At 39.3% G+C, this 16,325-nt stretch overlaps 1 protein-coding gene across 2 annotated transcripts in view; it reads right to left on the minus strand.

Moving 5' to 3' along the window:
* Positions 1 to 7,525: 7,525 nt before the first annotated feature.
* The window catches only part of LOC133454930 (potassium/sodium hyperpolarization-activated cyclic nucleotide-gated channel 1), a 95,666-nt gene continuing 86,866 nt past the window's right edge, over positions 7,526 to 16,325 (minus strand). Inside the window, exons 8-9 of one of the 2 annotated variants that reach the window (XM_061733670.1) lie at positions 10,336 to 10,366; positions 8,619 to 8,938 (exon numbers count right to left, since the gene is read on the minus strand). In XM_061733670.1, coding sequence (XP_061589654.1) covers positions 8,752 to 8,938; positions 10,336 to 10,366 — 218 coding nt within the window. In that variant the 3' untranslated portion in view covers positions 8,619 to 8,751. Of the gene's footprint in view, positions 8,939 to 10,335; positions 10,367 to 16,325 lie in introns of both variants that reach the window. The other variant, XM_061733669.1, reaches the window with a different exon arrangement.

Consider the following 16,325-nt stretch of genomic DNA (forward strand, 5'->3'; position numbering starts at 1 on the left):
TGAGCTGCTGCTGCTCCCCGGGGCCGGCGGCTCTTCTCATCTCCGAAAACATCGGGTCAAATTTCTTAACAGGCGTTATTTGGATAAACTGAGCCCCGGTTGGGGATCTTAAGGTTACCATTATACCTGAAAAAATATTAAAACTTAATAAAGTGCCATATTAACAGCGCTACAGCTGAAATTAAAACAGCTTTTGGCTCTCAGCTTCCTGATCAGGGTAGGGATGAAAACAAGGGGTAGGGGGAGAATTGGGACAGGCCCCTGGGCCAAGTGCCCTAGATCTCAAGTGCCCTAAAATCTCCCCCTTCTTTTTTAGGGCTTAGGGAAGAAAAGAAGTGCGAGTGGAGAAAAGAAGGGCGAGTGAAGGAGAATTGGGATTGGGCCTTAGACTACAAGAGAGCAGTCTGAGCCTTCAGTAATATAAATGTGATGTAACGGTAAAGGTTTAAAACAGGCGACGTTGTTTTTTATTGAAGCTGAAATTTCCTCTGATGTTGTGAATCTATATCTCAAATGATGCATTCTGCCTTTCATGATTTCTGATTAGAGGTGGGAGAGGTGGGAGGAATGTGCCTTTGTTGTTGTACAGGACTGTCTCAGAAAATGTGAATATTGTGATTTTCTGTAATGCAATTACAAAAACCAAAATGTCATACATTCTGGATTCATTACAAATCAACAGAAATATTGCAAGCCTTTTATTATTTGAATATTGCTGATCATGGCTTACAGCTTAAGAAAACTCAAATATCCTATCTAAAAAAATTAGAATATTCTGGGAATCTTAATCTTAAACTGTAAGCCATAATCAGCAATATTCAAATAATAAAAGGCTTGCAATATTTCAGTTGATTTGTAATTAATTCAGAATGTATGACATTTTTTATTTTTTTAATTGCATTACAGAAAATAAAGAACTTCATCACAATATTCTAATTTTCTGAGAGAGTCCTGTATGTGGACGTATGGAGGCAGGTTAGAGGGTTAAAGTTCCCCTCAGTGCCATGCACAAAAACTGCTCAATGATGGGTGGGTACCTGATGTTGGGAACCATTGTAAGAGCTGGCCAATATCATATGTGCCATTGGCCGGCCACTGAACTTACTTTTGTAAACTCAAACTATCTTTAACAAGGAAAGTGAGCCAACCGATTTCAGTTCAGCATTGCAATTCAGCTACCCCATTCAACGTTAATGGAAGGGGTAATGGTTGTGAATGTTGAGACCTGAAACACTTCGATGAAACCTCCCACACTTTGTGACACCGTTTTGATACGGGATACACTAATGCAGTGCTGTTTAATCAGTATGGCTTAATGAAGATGTATTTGTATAGCTCTTTGAATCGATGTGTGAAAATGGATATTGATTACCTGAACAGCTAATAATTTGATGAACTAGCTCCACCCAGGTCCTTGAAAGTATGAAAAGGATAATGGCAAAAATAACAGAAAAAACATACTTTTATCCTCCTGAGACCCTGCATTCTCATATGAGGACATTACATTTCTGCTCTTCTGCGCCATGATACTTCATTTGAACGAACATTGACCCATTGTCCTCATCCGGGACTCCCGCCTGCACCATCTAGTGGTCTCATAATGAAATTACACTAATTTGGGAAAAATCAAGATGGCTGGGATCTCAATGAAAGTCTTCTATGGCAGCTCCCGACAGAAATATGGACAAGCTAACCTGATTTTATGATTGAAACTAGTATATGTATGCACAATAACGTCTGCAGCTTCACATGGCATGCTTTTTTGATATATTTGAGTAATATTAGCAAGCTACAACGTCTGTAAACATGAAGTACTTGTTTGAGGACATCAGGTCTATCTTCACTGCATACACGTAAATTATTTCCAAGAACATTTGTCTTTATTTCTTGCCCAAATGTCCAATTTCTAGTCAAAATAAGTCTCATTACACTTAAAATACTTGTTTTTAGATTTCCATTTGTTTAACGCACATTTTCACTAGAAATAAGTAGAATAATCTGCCAGTGGAGCAAGTTTTTACTTCCTTGTAATAGGAAAGAAAACAATTGAAAATGATATATAAATATAAATGATATAGAGGTATAACCTAATACCCATGTTTTTACTCTGTAGCACTTTATTTCATTCAAAATGCTGAGTATATTGCAAATAAAATGTATCATATTTTTATTATTAGAACCTGACCAGGATGTGCAAGGATGCAGGGCAGGACCAAGAAAGGGAAATAGAGAGAAAATAAACCCATTGTCCTCATTTGAGGCCATTGGATTTGACATAGTTCAACAGCACATAGAAAGCAAAAATTTAATTTCAACAAAAATTAGGTCCTACTGATCCCAAATAGTAAGGAGACATAAACAATGCACATCAAACAAAAGCCCGGGTCTCAGGAGGCTAAATATCAAATATCTGGCTTTCCATCCACAGGGGATATTATAGCAGAGACAAAGAGCATCGTGGTCCTTTTGTTAGTTTTTGCTTATACTGTGCTCTTTAAAAAGAAGGAAATAAATAGCTGCTTTCAGGCTCTGCCTTCAGCCCATTAAGCGATAATTAAAGAGAGTTTGAACAAAGTTGCTGGCAGAATGGAAGATGAATAGATCGTCTTTGCTCTTGTTGGGTTTCAGAAAGACCCGTCATGTTTTATTGTACACCTGTCTGTGTACGTGTTCTCTGCCACTACTCCGGCAAACTGACAGATTTGACGTAAATTTGGTACTTGATTATTATAATTTGGCTTTAACTTGGCTAGAGACTTATGAGAGCAGTTACGAATAAAAGCAGCAAAAACAGGCTACTGTGATTGTTCTTCATCAATACTCATTGCATGGTTCACTTTTATGTGTAACAATACCAGGACACAGCTGTGTAAAAAATGTAGGAATTGTGGAGAGACATGCTTTACTGTGGTTTACTGTATTTACTGTAGTTATCTCAGCATGATATTGTCAGTCCTGAATGACTCAAAACAGTGCAACTTCATAGACAAAGAGTGAGTTCCAATCCGTCTCCAACTGATAATAAATGATTCGTTATATAGTTAATAAATACGGGCATACAAGTGGAGCAACACAAATCTTTTACTTGGTAAAAATGAACACAGCTTCATCTTGCAAAGCTGCAAAAAATGAAAACCTCATTCCTTGTTCAATTAAAAAGTACAATTCAAAGGAAGGATTATGTAACACAATGTCTCCCATCTCTCTAGATTTGTATTTACTAAATACAGTGAAATTAATCAGCACAGAACCAGAATATAATTTACTTTTGTACTTGTAACTGTTTTAGAAAAACTGACAACTTTTCTGAAAGTCCTCTTTATATGTCTCGACATACATCAGCAGCACTGTAAATAAATGTAATGTAAAAAATAGATCCTTTAAAAAAATGTGATGTTTGTTTTTAAAGGAGCATGAGGCTCCTTTAAGAAATGAGACTCTCTAGCGCCGCCCTTCACCACGACGGCCGTCGGGGGTACTGCAGCCAACAGTGAAGCCGGCACGGGAGAACGGGGAGAACGTGCATGCAGCGTCATGTGACGTCACATCCACAGCCCAGCGCGGGAAATTCGGAGTCCGAATTGCAGCACATTTTGCAGCACACAGCCTGTTCAAGGCAACAGAGAGATACACTAGAGGGCTCATTCGTTTTGGTTTGGAACGCTTCATCTGACATTATTACTAGAAAACTTAAAACGTATACTAATTTTTTTCATAAATCCTGCCTCAAGCTCCTTAAAGTTTTGCTTGAATAAATAAGCAAAACTTAAAAATACCAATGCCCTTTAAAATACCAATTACCGGTAGATCAAAAGAGTGGAATCACTTTGTTGAAAACACTTTTGTATACCAATAAAAGGCTATAATATTATTCAATTTCTTTCTTACCTCCAATGAATAAATACTGTCCAGTTCAAATTGAACTGGACAGTATTTAGACTTGGACAGACACCAGTAATCTTCATTTCACAGCTTCATCTCTGAAAATGAGTTTGAATTTCCCTCGCTCTTTGTTTAAACCAGTGAACAATTTGTCTCCGTTGAAATGAACTGTTTGAGAACAGAATGACACACTGCTGTTTTAAATGACAATGCCTTTTATTTTGTATGTTTTCAAGGTTTATTATTTACAAAGTAAACAAAAAAAAATCAAAAAGAGTTTATGACAAACATTGTTTGTCTGCATATTATTGTAAGAAAGTTAACATTTATCTTTCTTTCGTCCACATTAAGTAACCAACCGTTCATTTTGTCTGAGCCTTGGATAATGTGAATGAGCTGAACTATGACGGTGAGAGTGGGGTTTAGAGGACACAGCAGTCCCTCCCTCCACATCGCACATTACCAGTAAATATATGAAACCTTTGACCATCAAAACCAAATAGACATTTGGCTTGTCCTCTCTGGGCATAATCAATTCTTTTTGCACCCCCTCCCAAAAAAAAAAAAAAAAAAAAAAACGGACAAAACAAAACTGAAAACAAACTAAAAATATTCATGTGCTGGTTTGTGGACGGTGTCTAAACTGCTAATGTGTAAGCTCATTAATTTGTGTTATACATCACTGTTAATGCCCATTCCAGTGTGTTATAGTCGCAATTGGGATAGTGAAAAAAAAGCACGTAGTTGGGAAGCTCTCCCTCCAAAGGCAAGTATCAAAAACAGCACAAACCAACAGTGCTGCAACCCATCTAGACTGTGTACTAGTTCTTATAGACTATGGCATATTCACAATTAAGCGCTCTCTGTTTTAAGTGCAACATCTCCTCATTATTTAGAACCTTACACAAGCTCAGGGTAGCAGAAGCTCTCAGCGATGTTGCTCCCTTTCCAGTTCTTCCAACCTTTAATCTCGCTAAAGGAATATACCTTTTCATTAGTGAGTCAGAAAGTGCAAATTTAAAACAAAGACAATGACTTAAAGTGTTTTGCTTTGGCCAGTTTCGTTCCACACATCAGTATTCAACCTTCACTTAGCTACAAAGAAAGGTATAAAAGTGCTCCAAATTTGTACAATGTCTCATTCACTGTGATATTACTGCAAGTCTATTTTTTTCTTTCTTTTTTTTTTTTTTTTTTTTAAATCTACAAGACCTCATGACAAATTGTAAATAGCTCATCTGAGTGTTTGAAACAAAACTGCCGCTAGGTGTTTACATTGTGAGTGACGATACCAATTTAATAAACCAAGATATTTGGCCATGATCGTTGCTAACTCCTGTTCTGTCTAAAAACACTGAGACATAGAACACGTAGAGTATATTAAGGATGAATAAATGAGCATTTGTGTGCAGAAGTGACCCTCGTGTGCAGGAGCTCACGCTCATAACTAATGGTGAAAATGGCGGTTGTTTAGGCACAAATACTTCAGAATGTTCATGTGAAACGTCAATGCTTCTGTTTACACACAGATAACATCTAAGCAGACAGACGATGAACAAAACATAATCTAACATTACATTAAACGTCAACATTTTTTGAGATAGTAGCTTAAGTATTTGTGACGGCGCATGCTTTCATGACTTTGGTGGGTTGACTGTACTGATTCACTATGGACACAATCTGTGGTGAAGAGTTCTAATATTTTTCAACGGTTTTCAAAGGGCTTAGTCACTGTGAACTGATGGGATATTTGGTGCAATGTAAAGTGTGACTCCAAATAGAAATTCTGCATGACTGACAATTTGTCACATTTGATCAAGAAGTCAGCTGCAAGGCCATGAGCACAATGTCCTGTACGTACACGGAGAGAACCCGTAAGCCATGACATCCGGCTCTTGTTTCAGTTGAGTCATCAGATAATATTTTAAGATTAAAAAATCAAAATCCCTCTTATCCTTTTTTTATAGTCACTATATTCTTGCTTGACCTTATACTTGCATGCCTCAATGTCCTGTTCAGTTTAAAGTACCTAAGCCAACATGATGGAGTTACATGAGACGAAAACCTTAATGCAAACCAGCATTTCTTTTCCCTCACTTGGAGCAGCACAAAAACAGTGCTTGTTGTTGAACATGTCCGCCTGCAAACATGGGAGACTGGACACACCGACATCTTGATGTGAAAAACATACAATGGAAATGCTTTGCTAGCTCTTCAGCTACTTTACAAATGATTACGGCACACAGCACAGTTTTAAACATGGGGTAGTTGAGTAAGCATTGTGGTTAAATTGAGACTTTTAAAAATAATCTACCATCAACATGAATGGAAATGTCATTTCTACCCCTAAAGGTAAGCAGTACCATTCACAAAAATCATTCATGAAGTGATTACAGTTTTTGGAAGTGAGGTAATAGAAAAGGCTCATGCTGTGGTTTGTAGGTACATACCAGATACTACGTATTCAGTTGATGTGGAATTAGAAAGTATACCAGAAAAAAACAGTAGCATAGAGACAGAAAGGAGAAAAGGAATTTTAAATGTCTTTCAATCATATTTCTCAGCATTGGGTAGTGCTAGCTATTGCATTAAGGTTTATTAATCTCTTATGAAACACACGCATTTTGTCACTTAACCTTTGTAGCATATAGATGATATCCAGGTTCCTGATAAGAAGTAAGACATTGTTATGATAGAATGCACAACACAGTATCTGTAAATTCTAGATCTACAAAACTATTTACAGCACACATATAGGTAATCTTTATGTCACAGTCTATTGCATAATGGTGGTAATCTTTAGTTTATAAATATTATAAATATACACATGATTTTTAAGCAACATTACTTAACATTTCAGCCATCTGAAATCAGAAAATGGGAAGACAACAGCATCCATCCCAACAATTTTCATGAAAAATAAACAAAGACAGCAGCGTTTCCATTATCTATTCCCTTTGGACCTATAACACTGTCGTGGTTTGAATGTGAGCCTCCGTGTGGATACAGAGGCTCAGCAGACGGTACTCTCACTGACGCTACTTACTGTAACACTTGTTGTTTAAAGTATTCATGTTGATTCATCAATCAAGTTTCCAGCGAATTATTACAAGATCTGTTATGTGCACATGTGCTTTTTGAATATCTTTGTCTGAGTTGCTTGCATCTAGGATTCCACAGTGGTGCCTAAAGCTGCTTAGTGGGAGAAGGACGTTTCCCCCTTCTTTCGGGTAAAAAAGAAATGAAAAAACAAACAAACAAACAAACAAAAATCCACAATGCATTCCAGTTAAAAAAGAAATCAAAAAGGAGAAAATGATAAAAAAAAATTCATACATGATATATATTTCCTTATATTTGTCAGAAAGGAAGACTCATGTTTATACTACAGCTTTAAATTGCCATTGTCAATATTGTAGTTGAATTGAATATTTCTCATGTGGTCATGCACACACGCAGCCACACACACTCACACACACATTTGCACATCCATATACCCATATTATATATATATATATATATATATATATATATATATATATATATATATATATATATATATATATATATATATATATATATATATATACACACACACACATACATACACACACACACACACACACACACACACACACACACACACACACACACACACACACACACACACACACACACACACACGCACGCACACACACACATATATACTGTACACGTATATATCTGCAGGAAAGGAGATGTATCTGTATAATATACATTCTTAAGTTTAGGGAGACAAAATTGTCTAAAATATAATACAAGGGCTTATATGTACAGGATTTCTATGAGGTTAGTTTAGAGGAAAATTGGAGAGAGAAAACTGCTGAAATTCCTCATTTTTACCTCTTTTGTTCTTTCTCAATCTTTAAAAATGAATTGAAACACATTTACGTTTAAAAAAAGAAAGGGTTATGGGATATATGGGATCATAAATTTGATGCAAAACGCATTTTGTCTTGCTCAGTCTCTGCGCTGCTCCGGACAGAATCTCTTCTAGATCCAGGGGATTCCCTGTGCTGGATTGAAGATGATGACGCTGCCGCCGCCGCCGCTGCAGCCGCCGCCGCCGCAGCCGCAGCCGAGCGGACTGGGGGCAAAGCTCCTGACGACATCTGGCGGAACAAATTGACCCGCTGGGGCACTGTAGTGCGGATGCCGCTCTGTAGGTTGATTCCCTGGAGGGTCACCGCTGTCGGTGGTACTATGGAAGCCAGAGAGTCTCCCGAGGCCGGATGAGCTCTGGGCCCCAGAGATGTGTCATGTGGCAGTGACGGTTGGGAGGCCGATAAGTGTCGGACATCTCGACTCAAGCTGCCAGACTGCAGAGCCTGTGTGCTCTTGTGGATGTCTCCCCGCTGAGGTGAAGGGACCTGCTGCTGCTGCTGATGTGCCGGCTGCTGCTGCGTTGTTGCCAAGGCTGCAGAGACACCTGACGCAGGGGGCTGCTGACCGAGTTGCTGTGTGGGTAGAGATGGCTGGGCAATGGGCTGCTGGATAAGTGACAGCTGGGAGGCAGTGGGTGAGCCGTACTGGAAGCTTCGGCTTGCCAAGGGGGTCTGCACTGGTGGACTGCACATGGCAGCTGTAAAGGAGCAGGGTGACATGACTGCTCCCTGTTGTTGCAGAGGAGTCTGAGGGTTCGGTGAGGAAGAATTAAGGACATTGGGAGCTGGGTAAACCCCCTGCACTGCGGCGGCGGCGGCGGCAGCTGGCAGCATGCGGGCCACAGAAGCATTGGCAATAGCCGAAGCACTGTAAGTCATAGGTATGGAGGACTGCTGCAGCTGAGTGGTACCAAAGGCAGTGGAATACGGCGGCTGGGCTGGCGAGTTAATGATTGAGTTTCCAGACATTGGTGTGGAGTTCATCCCGGTGACCGACTGCTTGCGGTCCACCATCATCACCATCTCCCTGTCCTGACGAATTATCTGCTTCAATATCTCGTTCTCCTGCGTGTTGAAAACGCCGGCGTTCAGGTCCTTCTGGAACTTCTGCAGCAGCAAGGAGTTCTTCTTCCCTGTTGGGGCGCAATCAGAAGAGGTGAACACAGCCCTGCAGTGGCAAAGTTTGGTGACACTACACAAGAGGACAGGATTCGGGGTGACAAAGATGCAGCTTGTATGTCTAGACGGGTCTGATGCACAGGTGAGTTTTAGTTCATGTGCCAAGGTCCTTTCGCTTGTTTTGCATACCCTTAACTCTACAACATATTCAAATGAGTTCAACTGATTTTTATTCCTGCAAGCTGCATCTTTTTAGACCCACTAAGAACTCTTATGTTGACTAAAAAGTGTAAAGGACAGTTAATGGTTGTGACTATGAGCAATGAGTGTCGTGAGGAGTGAAGGACACAAAGAGACACTGGAGGTGTAACATGATCGCACAGATTCTGAAGGTGCTAATGTACTGTAGAAACACAGAGGAATACTGATGAGTTTTACCCACACACTAAAACACTGAGGACTATGTTTAAAGAACAAAGAACATGTAAGCTCTACGACTTAAATGAAAGTCATCTTATTTTATCACATTTACAACTCAGCTATGTAACAAATCACCAGCACATCTAGAAGGACCTTTTTTTGAAAAAAAAGATTTCCATAAAAAATAGAAATACACTAAAATACCTTACCTTAAAATATGTTTATTTATAGATGAGGTTATTGTAAATACATAATATAACTAAGATAAGCTAGATAAGTTAGGTAAACGTATCTTATCAGATAATTGTTATACTTGTTTTTCTCTGCAAAATGTCAATGATTCTGAAATTTTACAGTAAATATAATATTGCAGCTGTTTTTAAAAATAACTTTTTTTTTCTTAGTCCAAAAGAAAATCTCTTGCACCATTTTAGACAAAAAAGCATGTAAAATTGTCTTTTACACCTTTGTGGGTTTGCTAGGAAGCCTGCATTACTCAAGGCATAAAAATGTGTTTGCCAGGGGTATTTATAGCACATTTAACAGTAATAAAGATCTATTTCACATATTTTCTTTGAGTGACTATGTTGACTGCCTTTAGAGGATGTGTTTCCTGTAATCACTGTCGTGTATTGACAAGCCGTGAAGCGTTGTTGGTAAAGAAGACAGAGTGGACGTTTAGTGCGCTGAAGGCCTTAGCCACAGTCGATCAATCATTAACTCCTGTCCTTGAGGGCGAGACAATTCTCCACAGTTTACCATTTAGCAACCCTTGCTGCTATCAGGGCTACCACTAAACCATGCATTCAACCCTCAGAAAGGACTTTGCTGCTACAGCTTCTGTAAATGGATTGAACCCAAAGGCAGCATTATATCAGAATAAAAGTGGCTGTTTGACGTAAATCACTGACTGCAACATTAACTACAGGGTTGGGTATTAAAGAACTAAAACGAGCACCATGGGCTGAGTACTAGCCTACTATTAACTTACACTGCAGTTACCCAGGTGTTTTGATCAAACTCTGTAGGTGGGCAGGAAAGCACATATTCATTCTTGCAGAAATAAACATTTGAAAAAACTGAACAAAAAACATGGTGGAAAGAAGTCAACAGATTGTTAAATAGAAAAACCGTCTCAACTTAAATTGCTGTGTAATGTTTAAATCACTGGTTTTCAGATGTATAATACAATGTGCCATCTCTGCCTTATCCATTTACACCTGTACTTTTTGGACTCGAGTCATAGTTTAATAACTGGTCATCTTTATTATTCAATTATGAGTGCATAAAACAAACAATGGAAAGATTATTTCAAAAATGACATACTGTAGAATGCATTGTCTGTACTTTTAAATTATTTGAAGAAGTTGACAGAAGCTGCACTTTCATTTTCACACGACTGTTATTTAATTCTAATTAGCCCTTGAAATGAAATGCTACCGTGTAGCATCACAAGTTTCTGTACATGAACTTCTGTGGAGGTCTTCCATTTACTATAACTGTCAGCCCACATGTACAGTTTGATGGATATATTACAGGAACTGTGTCGTTAAAGTCCCCATATCATCACAACTAAAAAACTATGGAGCCAAATCAAGGCCAAAAGTTTTGCTAATTTGAAAATAAAATTTGAACCTGAATATTCTTTTTTACAGTTTCAAATTTTTTTTTCGGTTTCAGAACTTTTTATTTCAGTTTCAAATCTTTTTTTCAGTTTCAGATCTTTTTTTTTTTCAGTTTCACATCTTTTTTTTTCAGTTTCAAATCTTTTTTTTTCAGTTTCAGACTTTTGGCCCCGATGTGGCGTAGGGGGCGTGGCATCAACTGAGAGGGGCGTGGCATCATGAGTGACAGCAGAACAGAGAAGGCGGGGGACGTTCCTCAGTCATGTTGCCTTCAGGAAACGTAGGTTGCAGAAGTTATCAGTAGAAGTATGATTCAACACTGTATATACACTATATTCACGTGATTGGCAGTGGAGAAAACGGATACTAGTGACACATTTCTGTTTAAAAAGCTGTTTTAGACCGTACTTGGCACCAATCGCAGTATAAAAGCAATAAACTATGCCAGACTGTACAGTTCAACAGCCACACTTTAAAGTTTGACATTTCCCACTTCCACATACTACCAAGTACGGTCTAAAACAGCTTTTTAAACAGAAATGTGTCACTAATATCAGTTTTTTCCACTGCCAATCACGTGAATATGGTGTATATACAGTGTTGAATCATACTTCTACTGATAACTTCTGCAACCTACGTTTCCTGAAGGCAACATGACTGAGAAACGTCCCCCGTCTTCTCTGTTATGCTGTCACTCATGATGCCACGCCCCTCTCAGTTGATGCCACGCCCTCCATGCCAGATCGGGGCCAAAAGTCTGAAACTGTAAAAAAAATTTTAAACTGAAAAAAAAGAAGTGAAACTGAGAAAAAAAGATTTGAAACTGAAATAAAAAGTTCTGAAACTGAAAAAAAGATCTGATACCGAAAAAAAAAAATTGAAACTCTAAAAAAGAATTTTCAGGTTAAAATTTTATTTTCAAATTAGCAAAACTTTTGGCCTTGATTTGGCTCCATAAAAAACTCTCTAGGTTGTACAGCCCAAATGTTCTATTTTCTCTGTGATCCAGTAAGCAGCCGGTTTAGTGTCTCTCTCCATCTGCATCCCGCACAGTCTACTATTATTGGTTACCTCTGAAACCAGTAAGGCACGTTACTGCCAGTAATGTTCCACAGCCCTGGAGACAATTGGAGGATGGTTGTTTGAGTTGAATTGCTTCAAACGGGGGTAGGGCTCGCCACACAGATAAATGCATGAGCTGGGTATATCTATTCATGGAGTTAAGAAAGCCGCTCTGCAGATACAATTAATGCTTGTGCAAGCAGAAAGTCATTTTGAGACAACAAACATCTGGAAGGTCCTGGTATGAACACTCTTTCAAAACTTGTATTTATTGCTTAACCAGTCACTTAAACAACCTGAAAACTGGATATACAGCAGTTAAAGACAAATGTGAAGCTTTTAAGTCAGGACAACTATAATATGTCTCTTTTAAAACTAAATAAAACTATGTAGGAACAAATCATAACACTTGAAAGCCATCCAGGATTCCAACCCCGCAAATAAACATCTGAAACACATGATCTTTACAAGCTACGTTTAAATAATGAAAGGTCGTATCCTCAAATTCTGAAAGACAAGGGCAGATGCGTCCATGGCTTTGGAGAGAAATGACTCATTCTCCATTATATAACTCATAACAACAAATAATCTAATCCCTAAATAGTATAAATCCAACATGACTCGTAGCTGTAAGATTGTGTTGAATATTGACAATTATGCTCATTTCAAGAGGCAACATAGACACATAACAGAAATCAGGACAGAGGGGTTAAATTATGTGACAATTTAATAACAATATTTCCATATATTCAGTAAAAAAAAAGTAAATCTTTTCAGTGTTTCAAATTAAAAGTGAAAGGTTTTTTTAAATCAGGAGAAATCCCTGTGCGTCTGGGGAAAGGGTAAAGACAAATTTTGAATGGCTGTGATGTTGTAGTCTTAAAGGGAAAGTTCTGTTTTTTACAACCTGGACCTTATTTCTGGCATTTTTTATGGTCGTATACTCACCCAGAAAAGTTTGGTGTCATTTGGAGTCCTTCGGAAAATATTAGGAGTTTTGTGCGAGCCACTTCTCCATATAATGGCAGCGAATGGGGGCACAGCGGGACACAGACGATGCAGCGTTTAAATAACACATTATTGCTGCGAAACTCGTTCATTTCTTTTATGAATCACTAGATCTGCTTCTGTGCATCTTCCAGGACCTGTTGTCTACATCCGGGGCTGTCTGTGTAACAAATAAATCAGTTTGTAAACAAGACATCTGAACTCATGACGTCATCTCTGTGCGCGCATCCCAGACACAGCTCTGTGTACAGCTGGAGTTCGCTACTGTTAGTTTACTGTTAGTTATTTGAAACATGTCTGAATATTTGTCAAATTCTGAGGTTGTGGACGACGACTTTGAATATGATGGACGTCCTTACCGTTTTGAGCCAGAGTATACGTTAGCTAGGCCCTCCAGAAAAACGCGGGCAAAAATCCTTGATTTTGCGGGCTAAAATAATTGATTATGCAGGCTAAAATCATTGTTTATGCGATTAAATGTGCGGGTTTTTTATGTGCTTTCATGCGGTGAAATTGCGGAATATGCTGGAAGTTGCGGAATATGCGGAAAATTGCAAAATATGCAAAATATGCAGGAAGTTGTGGATTCGGCGCTGAGCTCTTCCCTCTTCGCTCGTCGCTACTCATCATCATCATCATCATCGTTTATTAGTCAGACTCGAGGTCCATGATAAAAACATACAACACTCAATACATAAGAACACAGATTAAAAGAATGCTGATTGTACTGAGAGAATCCTTGTTAGTTTCTTTTCCTCCGTTTAGTAACATGCTTAATCAGTGGGCTGTCTCGTCTTATCTGAGGTCGTAGACCAAAAAAAAAAGGAGAGCGCAGGTGGAGAGGAGAGGGGCCGAGGCGGCTCGGAGGCCGGTCCCCGCCTGGTCTCTCCCCTCCAGCCCGCGGCTCGGTGCTCGGGTGATTGCCGGGCGCACCAACGCGCTGAGGGGACGAGCCAGAGCTTCGTCACCCCACGCCTCCGCCGCCAAGGTCCCCAAGTGAATGAGAGCGTGCGCAGCGGGCGCAGCGGGCGCAGTGGTGCGCGGTCAGCGCGGATCCTGAGTCCACCGGCAGCCGCGCCCTCCGCGCAAGCGGGGGGCTGGACGGAGACGGCACTCCCTGTACCTCTCACCCCCGCGGGTGAAAGCTGCTGTTTGGGGAGGTGGCGGCTTCTGCGAGGGGTGCGGAGGTCCCCAGGCGGGTCCCGCACGTCGCGACCGGGCGTCCCGACATGTCACTGACTCACAACACTTCCCCCTTTTTCCAAACTTTATGCGAAAATGTGCGGCGATGATGCGGTGAAATCAAGCGAGCCCCGCATAATCCCCGCATAATCGCATATTTAGCGCGGACATATGCAATTATCGCGGGAAATATGCGCCCTTTTAGGAATAAATCCCTGCGTAATCTGCGCCATTTGGCTGATTATGCAATGAATTATGCGATCGCGTAATCGCGTTTTTCTGGAGGGCCTAGTTAGCAAAGTCTAGCTTTACCTGTCCGGGATGCGCGCACAGAGATGACGTCATGCAGGTCAGAGGTCTTGTTTACAAACTGATTTATTTGTTACATACACAGCCCCGGATGTAGACAACAGGTCCTGGAAGATGCACAGAAGCAGATCTAGTGATTCATAAAAGAAATGAACGAGTTTCGCGGCAATCATGTGTTATTTAGACGCTGCATCGTCTGTGTCCCGCTGTGCCCCCATTCGCTGCCATTATATGGAGAAGCGGCTCGCACAAAACTCCTAATATTGTCCGAAGGACTCCAAATGACACCAAACTTTTCTGGGTGAGTATACGACCATAAAAAATGCCAGAAATAAGGTCCAGGTTGTAAAAAACTGAACTTTCCCTTTAAGGCAGCACTGCAATAAATCCCTGCAGAAAAAAAACATCTTTATTTAAGAATCTTTAGCACAACCTGTGATCCCAAGCTCATTTAAGATGGAGCAGGCAAAGTGGGAAACTGTCTTAAAAAAAAACCCATATGGTTTTTTTATTTTGCCTTTTCTAAAATCCAAAATCATAGACATTGTGTCGATCAGGCTCCAGAGGAGAGAAACACAGTTAAAAGACAACATTTGTGAGAAGACTGTGTTTATGCACATGTCGTGGATTTGTGAACGCATCATCTGTGTTGAATGAAACGTAGACAGATGCCAGAGCAACACATCCTGCCATACAGATGATGCATTTGCATGACGCCTTGCTCACCTCAGCAAGACAATGACGTTTCACATTCTGCAGCAGCAAGAGTCCACAATAGAAGAACTTGTGTGCTAAACTTTTGTAAATAAGGTCCTCACAGTGATTGAAATTTAGTAAAGTTTAACCATCGCCAAGTGTTTATATCTTAAATTTTATTATTTCAGTTTTACTCAGATACTATAGCCACCTGGTGGTTGAAATAGATGCAGAGGTATTTTAGCTATTTATTCCACAACGATGCCTATCCACTATTTATGATTTGCATGGAATTATGTTTCATTCACTGTTTATAAAGAAACCAGTTTCTTTTTGGAACACATTTGTTTTCACCTAGTGATTTATATTAATAAAACTACTATAACTGAAAATGTTAAAAATTAAATGTAAAAGTCAAAGTTTGAACCAAACATTTAGGCTGGTGTTCTTAATTATTTTCTTTCTTTCTTTTTTCTTGAATTCTTTACACAAGACAAACTTCATAGTTAAAGACAGGTAAAGCAACTTGCGGATGATGTCATATTTGTGGATATTTGAACAGAACATCAACTAAAGACAGGGATCAGCTTCATTTAACACACCCCATCACCGCTTATCCTTCCTTTTAAATCAGACAACAGAAACAAACGTCTTTTTTTTACAAGTGAAAACATGAATAGATAATGTAATGGGATCTGCACGAAAACTATATGTGACATTGCAAATTAGTAAGGGTATTACTAATTTGCAGATGTGATTTTATTTTGTAAACAGACTTTCAGCAAAGAATTCATAGATCAAATAAAATGTTACACAAGTAGGACTGAGTATTTGTTCATAACCCGTCTGATTATTCAGTGAAGATTATGCTGTTAATACAAAAAAATGGCAGGTTATAGTAAATGAGATTTCTTTGTTTTCTTGATTGCCAGTAGTTGGATTATTAAGTATAATCAAATTATCTGGAGGCCGAATGTGGGTGACTTGAGTTATGTCATATGTAGAAATTAAACAGGTAATGTAACCTTCAGCAACAATTCAAACTACTAGGGATGAATTTGAGACTGGATCCATTTTGCAAGCCTCAAAAGGGCAGTTT

Source organism: Cololabis saira, chromosome 11 (assembly GCF_033807715.1).
Source record: "Cololabis saira isolate AMF1-May2022 chromosome 11, fColSai1.1, whole genome shotgun sequence".
NCBI lineage: Eukaryota > Metazoa > Chordata > Actinopteri > Beloniformes > Belonidae > Cololabis > Cololabis saira.